At 41.0% G+C, this 14,537-nt stretch overlaps 1 protein-coding gene across 3 annotated transcripts in view; it reads left to right on the top strand.

Annotated features, from left to right (window-relative positions):
* Window positions 1-10,095, top strand: part of SLF2 (SMC5-SMC6 complex localization factor 2) — a 36,429-nt gene extending 26,334 nt beyond the window's left edge. For all 3 annotated transcript variants that reach the window (XM_081912268.1, XM_081912267.1, XM_081912266.1), the window contains exons 14-20: window positions 2,537-2,634; window positions 2,739-2,823; window positions 3,681-3,806; window positions 5,279-5,356; window positions 5,908-5,994; window positions 6,430-6,498; window positions 8,285-10,095. In XM_081912268.1, coding sequence (XP_081768394.1) covers window positions 2,537-2,634; window positions 2,739-2,823; window positions 3,681-3,806; window positions 5,279-5,356; window positions 5,908-5,994; window positions 6,430-6,498; window positions 8,285-8,329 — 588 coding nt within the window. In that variant the 3' untranslated portion in view covers window positions 8,330-10,095. The remainder of the gene's footprint in view (window positions 1-2,536; window positions 2,635-2,738; window positions 2,824-3,680; window positions 3,807-5,278; window positions 5,357-5,907; window positions 5,995-6,429; window positions 6,499-8,284) is intronic.
* Window positions 10,096-14,537: the final 4,442 nt, after the last annotated feature.

Here is a 14,537-nt window from a genome sequence, read left to right as displayed (position 1 = left end):
CCATTTCTTTAAGAACTTGCCATAGTTTTCTGTGGTCAACACAGTCAAAGGCTTTTGCATAGTCAATGAAGCAGAAGTAGATGTCTTTCTGGAACTCTCTAGCTTTCTCCATAATCCAGCGCATGTTTGCAATTTGGTCTCTGGTTCCTCTGCCCCTTCGAAATCCAGCTTGTACTTCTGGGAGTTCTCGGTCCACATACTGCTTAAGCCTGCCTTGTAGAATTTTAAGCATAACCTTGCTAGCATGTGAAATGAGTGCAGTTGTGCAGTAGTTGCAGCATTCTTTGACACTGCCCTTCTTTGGGATTGGGATGTAGACTGATCTTCTCCAGTCCTCTGGCCACTGCTGAGTTTTCCAAACTTGCTGGCATATTGAGTATAGCAGCATCATCTTTTAAAATTTTAAATAATTCAGCTGGAATATCATCATTTCCACTGGCCTTGTTATTAGCAGTGCTTTCTAAGGCCCATTTGACTTCACTCTCCAGGATGTCTGGCTCAAGATGAGCAACCACACTACCTGGGGTGTACGACACATCCCTATCTTTCTGGCATAATTCCTCTGTGTATTCTTGCCACCTCTTCTTGATGTCTTCTGCTTCTGTTAGGTCCTTACCACTTTTGTCATTTATTATGGTAATCTTTGTATGAAATGATCTTTTCATATCTCCAATTTTCTTGAACAGATCTCTGGTTTTTCCCATTCTAGTGTTTTCCTCTATTTCTTTGCATTGCTTGTTTAAGAAGGCCTTTCTGTCTCTCCTTGCTATTTTTTGGAAATCTGCATTCAATTTCCTGTATCTTTCACTATATCCCTCGCATTTTGCTTTCCTTCTCTCCTCCGCTATTTGTAAGGCCTCGTTGGACAGCCACTTTGCTTTCTTGCATTTCCTTTTCATTGGGATGGTTTTTGTTGCTGCCTCCTGTATAATGTTACGAACCTCCATCCATAGTTCTTCAGGCACTCTGTCCACCAAATCTAAATCCTTAAACCTGTTCCTCACTTCCACTGTGTATTCATAAGGGATTTGATTTAGATTATATCTTATCGGCCCAGTGGTTTTACCTACTTTCTTCAGTTTAAGCTTGAATTTTGCTATGTGTGGTGTAGTGGTTAAGAGCGGTGGACTCGTAACCTGGTGAACTGTGTTCGATTCCCCGCTCCTCCATATGCAGCTGCTGGTGACCTTGGGCCAGTCACACTTATTTGAAGTCTCTCAGCCCCACTCACCTCACAGAGTGTTTGTTGTGGGGGAGGAAGGGAAAGGAGAATGTTAGCCACTTTGAGACTCCTTAGGGTAGTGATAAAGCGGGATATCAAATCCAATTTTTTTAAAAAAAAATTTAAGAAGCTGATGATCTGAGCCACAGTCAGCTCCAGGTCTTGTTTTTGCTGACTGTATAGAGCTTCTCCATCTTTGGCTGCTGAGAATATAATCAATCTGATTTCGATGCTGCCCATCTGGTGATGTCCATGTGTAGAGTCATCTCTTGTGTTGTTGGAAAAGAGTGTTTGTGATGACCAGCTTATTCTCTTGGCAGAACTCTTATTAGCCTTTGCCCTGCTTCGTTTTGAACTCCAAGGCCAAACTTGCTAGTTGTTCCTTTTATCTCTTGATTCCCTACTTTAACATTCCAATCCCCTATAATGAGAAGAACATCCTTCTTTAGTGTCATTTCTAGAAGGTGTTATAAGTCTTCATAGAATTGGTCAATTTCAGTTTCTTCAGCACCAGTAGTTGGTGCATAAACTTGGATTACTGTGATGTTAAAAGGTCTGCCTTGGATTCGTATCAAGATCATTCTATCATTTTTGAGATCGCATCCCAGTACAGCTTTCACTACTCTTTTGTTGACTATGAGGGCCACTCCATCTCTTTTACGGGATTCTTGCCCACAGTAGTAGATATGATGGTCATCCGAACTGAATTCGCCCATTCCCATCCATTTTAGTTCACTAAATGGACCCAGGATGTAAATATTTATTCTTGCCATCTCATTTTTGACCACATCCAACTTACCAAGGTTCATGGTTCTTACATTCCAAGTTCCTATGCAATATTTTTCTTTACAGCTTTGGACTATTCCTTTGCTTCCAGGCATATCTGCAACTGAGCGACCTTTCAGCTTTGGCCCAGCCGCTTCATCAGCTCTGAATCTACTTGTACTTGTCCTCCACTCTTCCTCAGTAGCATGTTGGGTGCCTTCTGACCTGAGGGGCTCATCTTCCAGCGTCATAACTTTTATATGCCTGTTGTCTTTGTCCATGGAGTTTTCTTGGCAGGGATACTGGAGTGGCTTGCCAGTTCCTGCTCCAGGTGGATCACATTTGGTCAAAACTCTCCCCTATGACCTGTCCATGTTGGGTGGCCCTGCACGGCATAGCTCATAGCTTCTGAGTTATTCAAGCCCCTTCACCAATACCATTATTAAAGGATAGCCATTGACTCTTGTCTGCATTGTATTGAAACTTTTGGATTTTTTGCAGTTGCTCTTAATTACTACTAATGACTGTTTCTCTTGTCTTGCTTGTAAGATGCCTGAGTTATGCCGTGCAATAAGTTACCTGTCCAGCCACCATCATGATCTCTTAGGGCTGGTTCAGTTTGTCCCAAACTGGATGACACGAGGAAGGTAAGCCTCACTGCAATACAGTTCACTTTGCATGTCACTTCAAAACACACAGAGAAACCACTACATTGTAGAAAATGATCTTTACTTAAATGTTATCATTTCAGACAAATAAGAAGGCATCTTAGTTTGGTAGTAATCTTGAAGCTTCTTAAAACCCATGTGAAAATACCCAGCAGCCATGACCAGCAGGTACTGTACAAACTTGCTTTATTAATATATTGAGTTCTTAAGAGTTACCTTCCACTAATCCATGATCGACACTGATGATCATAAGCAGCTTGCATGACTTTCCTTGGGAGGGCATAAAATCCCAGAAGAACTCTTCTTTCTTTCAACCCCTTTTTCCTTTGTATTCCTTTTTGTGAACAAGGGAAACCTAGTTTTTGCTATTTACATAGAGATAACTAGGCTTCCCTCATTCAGGGACAGAGTATTTTTGCTCTTACCAATCCTAGGGCTTCCTTAAGTCACAAACTAAAAGAGGTGTTTATTCCAAATTGTGTCCAGCTCCTCCTGCTTTTTAGAGGCTGACTTCAGCATCCATCAGTTCTAAGGGAAATCCTCTCTAATCTATTTTGAACATGCTGCTTCTGTTCCTCTGCAAGCTTTTGAGTTGCTTCAGTGCTGTCTTGGTATATTTATTCTATTTTTAAAATGTATGTTGTCACTTTTCTTGATAAAATAAACTCAAATTATGTGCACCCATCTTGTTTGGATTACTACCCAGAGCTGCTGCTCATCAGTACAACCTTACTCTGCTTGCTGTTGCCGTCCCTCCTGTTCTCTTTCTCATTCTCGATGACTCCCAAATAAGATGCTTGTCTTGATTCCTGTAACTTCAAAGTAAACTAGAACCCAAGAATTCTCAGGATCCATGAGCATGAATAAAAATTTGGGAGAGCTCACATACATTAATTATCCTCCAGACTTTTGTATTTAAAAATGATTTAGGCTTTCTCTTCTTAATGGTGCCAAAAGCCAGGAAGTATTAGTAAGCTGTGCTCCTCTCTAATCTGTCCCCCCCCCTTCTTCCTGGGATTACATAGATGTCACTTCTGTGTAAAGAACTAGTGAATATGAAACCTTCGAATCTGTTAAAGAGAATATCTGAGACAGTGGGACACCATGATGGTCTTAAAGAAGAGTCTTTTCTTCGTCAATATGAACCGGAGGTAATCTCAGACACCATTCCTGGAAAGCAGGGTCCCAGGGTCAAACTTAAGGCAGGCTGGGAGCCAGATGGGCATTGAGTTGTTGGTTATTTGTGTTTAGGAGATGCTGATATCTCAGAAGGCAAGCATTGGCAAGGTGGGATGAAGTGAATGGATGAGAAAAGAGAAAGGGCTAAGTTTTGGGTGTGTGTGCAGGGGAGTTACTACTTTTTTATTGTACTGATTACCCATTCGGGTAGAATAATATAATATACTCGAAGTTCTTTGCTCTGACCACAGCAGATCAACAAAGCTCCTGAGCAGATCAGCAGAGAACATACTGCTTATCTTAGTCAATCTCATTTAGAAATTATTAGGACAGTTTGTCCATGTTTTAGACTACCTAAAAATGTCTCTATCAAGATCAAACTGATTCACACTTAGAGCCAAAAGTGAACTCCAGATAACAACAGATGTATCAGTCACTCTTCCCAACAGTGTCTTCTCCTGCTAAAATGAGTGCCCAGATATCAAGATTGACATAGGTGCTGATTCCTCTGCAGCTTGTGGAACAGTCCAGGATGAGAGCTCCCCTATGTTGCACTATACAATATTGCCTTGTAAGCCTTCTTTTGGGCTGTGACCTATCAAGAGGTATAGACTGGGCTGTGTTAATAACCTTTCTTATATTACAGCAAGCCCCTAAAGCCACAATAAAGAAAAGGCTTATTATTGCCTACTCATTTTGTTTACTCATCAAAGTCACATTAAACACCACTGTATGCTGGAAATTGTCCTTAATACTACCAAGGGCTGGTTCACATGTGACCACCATGTAGGTGGTACACTGGATGCCAGTTTGTGTGTTGTCGGGGGAGGAATTGGCAGTATGTGTGATACAACTTTTTGTTATAATAGACTCTTCTGCTTAGGTTTTGTTGTAAATGCGTTCTATACAACTTATGGCTTCAGCAAACACTAATTGCTCTCATTCCAGGAATACGTGCCTTTCACACTACACATAGACTCTTTATTGCAAGCTGGCATTATAGATGCAAATACCTATGTAAATGCCCCATATTTGTGCAGTTTGTTTGCTCAAAAAATGGTGAATAAACTGATTTACTTGTTTGGGCATATTTGCACCTAACTCCTGGTTTATCTTAAAAGTTTTTTTGATTTTTGTTCCTTTACCTGCTGCTTAAGAACCAGTTCTTAATCAATTTATATTGATGTGTGGGTAGTTGAAAGGGGTAAGACACAAGTATTTGACTACTAAGAGCAGAATGTGTAAATCTGCTGCAATTTTGCATTGTTGGTATACTTTGGTAATTTTTGAATCTCAGTGCTATTTTTAAAGCAGTGGTAAACACTGAGCATCTGCAAAAGTTGAATTGCCTTCTTTGTGAAAACTGATTGGTTTTCCCCTCAAGGAAGTTGGCAGCATCCTTACTACTAAGAGCTAGGCTGAATACTTTCTGTTCATTTTCTAGGCATACTATCTGGCCTATGTTCTTCTTCACTTGGTCAGGGAAGCTAGCAATTCTGAGGTTACAAATTCTAACCACAGGGTAAGTAATTTTTTGTAAACCACTTAGAGATTGTAATACAATCAGGTGATATTTAAATGTTGTGAAATAAATTAAAGTTAGTATGTATGTGCTTATACTACAAATTCATGGAAATGGTGGTCTCCTGGTTTTGGCTGGGGTTACATTCCTCATCAAGGTAAAAGGTTTGTTTTTAGATTTAACTGTGCTCATGAAGGCTCAAATATCTTCTGTAAACATTTTAACCATTTTAGCTGCATGGGTTCCTAGTTTCTTTCTAGGTGCAATAATGCCCTATATAGTGTAGGATACCCTTCCCCAATACACAGCCTATTTGGGGGGTGTTTATTGTTCAAATTGTTAGTTTCCTGGTCACCTTACAGATTTTTATAATTGGAAAGACAGGATGTAACTATAACTCTCTAAGTAACACCTAATACTTTTAAAATCATACTATTACTGAAAATGTAGATAATAACTTAAGTTTTAGGGAAGATGTCACTTTGAAATGCTTTTCCCATTATTTACACATTTGATCAGGAGAAAATTAACTCTTTTAATCTCACATTTAGGAATGGCTGGTGAAACTCTGCACTACTTTGGAAAAACATGTAAAATGTGATATTAGAGAAGATGTTAGACTGTTCTATAAAACTAAGGTGAGTAGTCTTGTACTTTTTTAATCCCCAGAAGGTAAGAGTTATTGTGAGGACTCTCTCTGCTCCCCCTTCCTTATATGCAGTCAAATATGAGTAATCTTGCACGTTTGAGGAGTTTGCTTCCATTACTCCAACATCCTATCTTGGCCAGGGCATGGGTTTTCTTTTGTGGACTCCTGAATGCTGATTTCAGGGCTGCTTCTCACACTTTTATTAAATTGCAAGAGTGCACTTCAGTCCTGCATTTTTAGGTCTGATGAGAATACGGTTGAAGCAGATGATGATGTAAGCCCTAGGTATCTGATTCATCTATGTACTCAGAAGTAAGCCCCACTGTGTTTAATGATGCCTACTCCGAGGTAAGAGTATGTAGGATTGCACCCTTAAGCATCCTTTCCCCCAGTTGGTTTCAATCAGTTTGTTTTCTCTTTCTAGGTAAAAGACTTAGTTGCTAGAACATACAGCAAATGGCAACAAATGATTCACAGTTCTCGGCTTACTCAGGTACTATGCAGTTAAAACAGCTTTTCACATTGCTGTGTGATTTACAGAAATATTGTAAGTCTTCAATGTAATGGTAATGACAGACTTCTGCAAGGGTGTCTTTGTGGCATATTATAATGAATAAGTTTGCTTTTCTAAGAGGTGAGCAGCTCTATAGATTTGCTAATAGAAGTTTGGATGTCAAAATAATGCTTGAGGGGTATGTAGCATGCATTATATATATATATATATTAAAAACCATTCTGTAACAGCCTGGAATTATTCAAGAATGAAGTGTAACTCATTGGCTACAGAAACAAATTAGTGCAAATGTGCCTGGAAAGATGAATGCATCACTCATGCATGCCCTAAAGTATCAGACTAGAAGCATAGAAATCTTAACACTGTGCAAGCTGAAAATGTAAATGTGCAAAGGGACAGAAATTGCCCTACTGAAAAGAAATATAATGCTTAGTTAGATTACAATGCTTAGTTAGTTAAGCCTTTAAAATGGAAGCTGTGTTGCTCTGTATGTCAAAGAGGACATAAATTCCAACAAGCTAGAACTCCAAAAGTAGTTTAGAACTGGGGACATACTATCATTCCCCTGGCCAAAATGCTCAGGCTGATCTTGTGATGTAGAAGGAAATCAATGAGGCATGCAAAGGAAAAAGTGCTGCAGTAATGTGTGGCTTCAGTTATCTTCACATAGACTGAGTGTGTGTGTATTTCAGTCGTAACAAGGAGGTATCCTAAATGACTGTGTCCTAGGACATGTAACCAGCCAGAAAGGTGACAACCCTGGACTTAATCCTAAAGTGGCACCCAGGATCTGCTGTGAGATATGTGTTGTCGAACCAATTGGTAACTGTGGCCATAGTGCTACCAAATTCAACATATATGTAAGTGGACAATTGCCAAGGAAGTCCAATATGGTCACATTTTACTTCAAAAGCAGAAACTTGCCTCAAATGAGAAGTTTGGTAAAAACCACATTTAATAGAAGCTCAACTACAATGAATACCACAGACCAAGAAAGGTGCCACTAGGGATAATTAGGAAAGGAAGTGAAAAGTTCCAGTGTCATAATACCATTATACAAATCTGGAATACTGTGTAAAGTTCTGGTTGCTTCACCTCAGAAAGGATACAGTAAAGTTGGGAAAAGTTCAGAAAAGGGCAACAAAAATGAGCAAGGGGTTCATGCATCTCCTTTCAGAGCCATCTAATGAAATTTATTTGCATTAGGTTTAGGACAAGCAAAATGAAGTATTTCTATGATATGAATTAAAGTGTGGTAGTGGTCATTAAAAGAGGATTTGACTGATTCAAGGAGAAGAATGATGGCTATGTGAAACCTCTAGATTCAGAAGTAGCATGCCACACTCAGAGTATAAACAGAAGAGGACTATTGTATTGTTTTCATGACCTCATCATGGGCTTTCTAGAGGCATCTGATTGGCCACTGTGTGGAAACAGGTGCTGGAGTATATAGATACAGCTGACTCTTAACTTACACTGGAGATACGTTCTGGGGATAGTATGTAGAGCCAAAATCACATATAGTCAGAACATTGAGTTCAGTGGCAAGTGGGAGTGCCAACGTTTTTTTCCTGGACACACCCCCCCCTTTCCACCTCCGTTTTAATTATTTTTAGTATTTTTGCCAAGCACATAAAGCTGAATGTACATAAATTGCAAGTTATCTGTACATACATGTCTTTGGTCTGCTATTGGGCTGCTATTGAATATAAATTCAAAGTTTTGGTCTAAACCGATTTTGAAGTTCAATTTATTTTTATCGTAGGGGCAGATTCATGATTTTTGGGTCCCAGACGCTTCAAATGGATAGATTGAAGAGAATTTCAAAATGGACAGTATGGCCAAGAAAATAAAAGGATGAAGACTATAGCGTGGCCTAAGAAGAAAAACGGAAGTAATCTAGATATCACTTCCACATATTTTATATGATTCTTACTTTGTCCTTCCCTAATAACTGAACAATGTTCGTAATTAAGAATCTTTTAACATGTCTTATCCTGTTTAGATTGATTTGATAAAGAGTTAATATTTTTAAAAGTAAGGGTAGTTTTTATTTTTTGTTATGCTTGTTACTATAAAATAGAACTGTTCTAATATATCTGTTGCGTTTTGCCAAAGGACAGGACTGTATATTTCCTACTGTGAAGCAAAGTTTAGAAACCGCTGTATTTGTTTTGGAATGGACAGGAAGTGCTAAAGTGACCCTTGTGTTTAGAAAGTGATGGGGGAAACAGTTGAGCTACAGTCCACTATGCACTTGGAAGCAAATCTCATTGCTTCCTTTGGAGCTTATTTCAAAGTAAGTGTACCAAGTGTTGCAGCCTTTCACCTGTAGACACATTCAGCTGCCTAAGCAATTGGGTGTCTTTAAATGCCACCTAGTGAGCCCAGTTTTAAGTTTTCAAGGAAGTTAAAAAGATTAATGGCAGTTCATACTTGGTTTTAGACTATGCATCAAAATTACATGCTAATACAAAAGATCTGTTAGTCAATAGTTAGGGGAATTAATTTGTTTGGAAATGTAAATAAATTCAGAGAATAGTTTATTCTCCTGGTCATGCCACTATAGATACTATAGTTGAGTTGTGTGTAGCTGTGAATATTTCACGGGCATCTCAGTCTTAATGCCAATAAATTATAAGGAGAGAGGGAGATTTTCTGAATGCTTGCACTGCCATAAATGTGAATAAACAAATTGTTAGAGATCATAACAGAAATTAAAATGTAAATATAAAGAAGTAGAGATAATATAAGTCTAAGATAATTGATTTTTACGAGGAGACACTTTTGGCATTGTGTTTAATCCTATTTATGCATTTTAAGCAGAAGTATGCAAAATAGATTGATAAAGCAAGATGGACTGCTAGTCAAGGAGCAGTTCAGCGCTGTTAAATCCATGGGAGTTTTGTCATTGATTTTAATGGGGAAAAGTTTGTGCTCAATTTATATCAAAACATTTCACACTTTCAGTGCTGTTCAGAATTTGTTGGACCCCAACATCCCACAGGTTGGGTGGGAAATGCTACCTCAAAGGGGACTAGTTTCTTTTATTTCTTTTTTGTAATGGGGAGTATTTTACAGACCCTGCATTCCACAGCCAGTGTCCAGAGAGCCCTGCACAGGAGATTGCAGTTCTGCTCAGGTGGGGGCGTCACTGACGTTTTTTCTTTGACCTGTAGCACCTTGTGCTGCTCAAAGGCTACTGTGGAAGGGAGGTCCTCTGACCTAAAGGAGCAGCTTTTCCAGCCAGGGGCTACAGTGAGAAGAGAAATGGGGAAAGCCCTAATGTGCCTGCACACTGTGCATACTTCTCTGGATCCTGGCCTATAGTTAAAAGCCTCCTTTGTTGTTTATTTGTACTTTTTAATATACTCATATATAACTTTTTATAAACATTTCACATTGACTTTATAAAGTACAAAATATGCCTGCTCTCTCTTTGCCACTTTACTGTATCTGTGTATTATATGAAGAGATACTATTTGTATTACTTTTCAAACACACTTGGAATTATCCAGGTCACAGTTTAACCACTTTTTTAATGAGACAAAAGAGTAAGAATAAAGTATAAAATAACCATGTGTGTCTCTAAAATTTATATGTGAATATGAATTTCGGCATTATTCCTTACACTCAGGCAAAAGAGATCCTGAGCACCATACCTCTCCTGTACAGCAACACGCATCTCATCTTAAATGATTAAATCCAGAAATGCTACCTTGTCATCTTGCAGTAGTTTCCCCTTGTACATGTATCTAGCTTAATAATTTCATTTCCCCCAGACAATACAGCTTGCAACACAGGCATGCTACTGCTGGGCTACCAATGCTCTCTTGAATTTGTTATGACTTGCTGATCCTGGAGACTGTTTATGTACCAGCAGATAATTGATAAGTCGTGGTTTTTTTCCTACAGTGGAGGTTGATATCCTCAGTTGGGTTGCTTTTCCCACTTGCTCCAGAAGGTAGGGAAATGCAAAATAGGCTTATTTATGTCCTCTGTGGGGTACAGCAACCTCCCCCAGTTTATTGTCCAGCCTGCTCCATGAAGGTAGCTTCAGGCACATCTCCTCCTCAGTTCTCTCTTTCTGTCTCTTGTTCAGCGGAGGTGACTGACCTTACTAGGATCGTGCAAGTGACCACACATGGGAGCCACTGGGGTTGGGGAGCTTGTTTGATCTAGGCTAATGCAAGTGGTTTGTGCAGGAGGCCAGTTGTTCCATCTGCTGGCTGGAGCTGAGAGTGACTTACTCCAAGACCACAAATTAGCTTGGGTCAACAACATGACTCTAAAGGCATGTGTAAACCGCCAAGGGGAAGAAGCTGCCAAACCCTGTTGAAGGAAGTTCATCTACTGTTCAGCTGGGCAGAGGAGAATCTTGCACCCATATCATCTAAGCAGGACAGCAAACAGAAGAGCAGATTGGCTTAGCTGGAGCATCTGGCTCAGGCAGAACAGGAGCTGAATTCAGAGGTGTTCATCAAGTGATACGGGTGTTCAAGCCCTCGGCCAATCTGTTTGCTTTTTTAAATGCACAGGTTCCCAAGTTATTTTCCAAGTTTCACTCCATGGTGATGAGGATGAATACCCACACAAGTATATGACCCAGTGGACTGGTCTACACCTTCCCACCTCCAGTGCCGATTGCCATGGAGCTATGGAAAGACCTTTAACTTACACTAGCAACCTATATGTTACCAGGCTAAGTTGATGGGAGTTGGCTATCCCAGACATAGACCAATTGTTACATTGTCTTTTGTATAAAAAGTGGAGTTTGATATATTAAGTTCTCTGTTAACATTGCCTATCTTGCGAATTTCTGTTCTCACAGAAAACCAAAGAAGTCAGGTACCCTCTGCCACAAAGCAACAACAAATATGAAAGCTGGTCAGAAGAGTTTGGGAGAATGCTCAGATAAGCTTGAAAAAGACACACAAGTTAGTTTTCCCAATCAATTTTTTCACAGGGCTTCCTGTCACATTTCTAGCTGTATTTGTGATTTTACCTCTCTTCCATAGTGACACTCTTCTGCTTCTTGGTGTGCAGCCTTCACTGTTTCCTTATTTGGGTTTGAGTGTATTTAAATATAAAGGGTAAAGGGACCCCTGACCATTAGGTCCAGTCACGGACTCTGGGGTTGTGGCGCTCATCTCACTTTATTGGCCGAGGGAGCCGGCGTACAGCTTCCGGATCATGTGGCCAGCATGACTAAGCTGTTTCTGGTGAACCAGAGCAGTGCATGGAAATGCCGTTTATCTTCCCGCCGGAGCGGTTCCTATTTATCTATTTGCACTTTGACGTGCTTTCGAATTGCTAGGTTGGCAGGAGCAGGGACCAAGCAATGGGTTGCGGGGATTTGAACTGCAGGGACCAAGCAATGGGTTGCGGGGATTTGAACTGCTGACCTTCTGATCGGCAAACCCTAGGCTCTGGTTTAGACCACAGCAACACCCACGTCCCGCATATATAAATATAGCAGCTTCTAATTACAAAACCAGTTAATTTTCAATTTTATGCAGCTGGACATTTGGTCTCTGCTCCTGGTTGCTTGTGTTTATGTGCACACAGTCTAAAAACTTCTCTTTCAACAAAAGCATCAGCAGTTGGTGGAAAGGACTGTTGGTGGAATTCTGGAATATGTGTAAAATTGCACCGGTTTGTGTCTCAAGTTGCCCTTCCCCCATGTTTAGGGTTAGGATGCCAGCTGCGGTGGGCCTTTTGAAACAGCTCCAGGCCACAGGTCTCTGGCATGACTCAAGGTGTACTGTAGGGAATGGTGTTGGTGTTGGAACTCTCTCCAAACTTGGACCTCTCTATATTTGGATCTCTTCGGTTTAACCTCTAAGACCGTGTTACTGTACTTGACAGTGTAGTTTATCATGCACCGGCATCTCTTGACTTTATGTATATAGTGTGTTTGCATTGTCTTGTGTCTTGAGGCAATAAAACACTTAACTCCTGTCCCACAAAGTGCAGTGTATTCTTCACTGTCAACTTGTGAAGGGGGAAGTCCCTGAAGATTTGTTGGGCTACTCTGCTGGCCACGCTGGTATAGGTGTGATATCAAAAACACTTTGAAGGCTGGTAGTGGCAACATGATGAACTGAAGGGGTGGGAACTATGCTAGACTTTAAATAGTAGCCTTTCCAGCCTTAACACCCTGTAGTCCATCCTAATGGAGGAGATATTTGCCTCTCTGTGTATGTGTTTACACTCGTATATGTGGTGGTATGGAGAGAGAGGACATAGCCTAGTTTTGTTCATGTTCATTTGTGTGAAAGATTACTTATACCACACTTTCAACAGAAAAGGGCTGAACAGTTTGGATGTTGTCGGACTCCAACTCCCATCAGCCCCAGCCAGCATGAGAGGGTGGGAGTTCTAAGCCAACAAACCCTGGAGGACTGCAGATTCCCCAACCTTTATGTCAATGGATGGGTGTTAGGGCAACATTAATCAAACCCTTTGCCCCAAGTATGTTAACATCTAGATTTAGACAGGTGAGACCTTGGTGGAGGCAGGAGTCAACAGCTGCTAGCTACGAAAGCCATTTCCCACATCTGCTGTCAGAGGCAGTATGCCTCTGAATACCAGTTGCTGGGAATCTCAAGTGGGCAGAGTGCTGTTGGACTTGTGTCCTGCTTGCGGGCTTCCCATCTGATTGGCCACTGTGAGAACAGGATGCTGGACTAGACGGGTCTTTGGCCTGAGCCAGCAGGCTCTTTGTAAAGGCAACAGTGAACAGGTACAGTTAAGCTTTGTTTGGGCAAGGCTGAAGACTTCATGGAAAAGGGACTTTGCAGAGAAATTGTCTATTGCCTCCAGTATCCATAGCTGTCAACGTTTCCCTTTTTTTATGGGAAATTCCCTTATTCCAAATAGGATTCCTCGCAAGAAAAGGGACAAGTTGACAGCTATGCCAGTATCAGAGGTGGTACGCCTCTGAATATTTGCTGGCGGCAGAAGTGGGGAGTGTGCTGTTGAACTCTTGCAGGCTGTCCATAGGCATCTGGTTGGCTGCTGTGAACAAGATGCGAGAACAGGTGTGCTTATGAAGGAAAGAGTTTGTTCAGTGAGGAAATGGCAGGCACAGGGAGGATGGGTCTAAAGACAGGTGCCGCAGATCTTTGAGTAGATGAGGAGCCAAGTGGGCTCATTCTCAGAGCGGGTCCATTCAACCTTCACAAAGCTTCAAGGAAAACATGGACAAATGTTTCATGAAATAATCTGTAGTAGTTGGTTGTCTGGCACAGAGCAAAGGGTAGTTGTGCACACTTTAGCTGCAGTGGAATAGTGGACTCCTCATGTTGTAAATGTTGCACAACTCAGATTTTTAAATACAGTGGTACCTCAGGTTACAGACGTTTCAGGTTACAGACTCCGCTAACCCAGAAATAGTCCCTTGGGTTAAGAACTTTGCTTCAGGATGAGAACAGAAATTGCACGGTGGCGGCACAGTGGCAGCGAGAGGCCCATTAGCTAAAGTGGTACCTCAGGTTAAGAACAGTTTCAGGTTCAGAACAGACCTCCAGAACGAATTACGTTCTTAACCTGAGGTACCACTGTAAATTCCATGAAAAGTGAGTGCTTTTGACTTCTTTGCAGTCTTTTGTCAGATTTCCTACACTGTATGTCCTATATACCAGACATTATGGCCTATTACCTATAAAATATTGCCAAATCACTGGAGCAAAACTTCTTGGAGAGGGAGGTTCATGCTCAGAAGTCTCCTTCTGGCTGTTTGTAGAAGGTGCTGCTGGTATTGCCCCTCTGCCATTGGTGTTCTAATAGAGAGGGCAAAAGTAGGGAGGCTGTGGATCTGCTGGATCCAAAACTCCCTGCCCCAGTATGGCCCTGAGGCAGGGAGCCAGTGCAAGACCAGTGAGATATGATGGTTCTGCTGGCAGACAGTCTCCCACCCCTGTCGTCATTGGATTGCGTGATCTGGCTCTTCATTTGTATGGTTCTTGGGTATCTACCAAGATTTTATACAGTGAGAGAGGTCCATGCACAAGAAA

The sequence above is a fragment of the Podarcis melisellensis genome (genome assembly GCF_964234715.1).
Source record: "Podarcis melisellensis genome assembly, chromosome: 5".
Taxonomy (NCBI): Eukaryota; Metazoa; Chordata; class Lepidosauria; order Squamata; family Lacertidae; genus Podarcis; species Podarcis melisellensis.
Note: the sequence above shows the minus strand (reverse complement) of the source record. Positions and strands in the feature narration are given on the sequence as shown.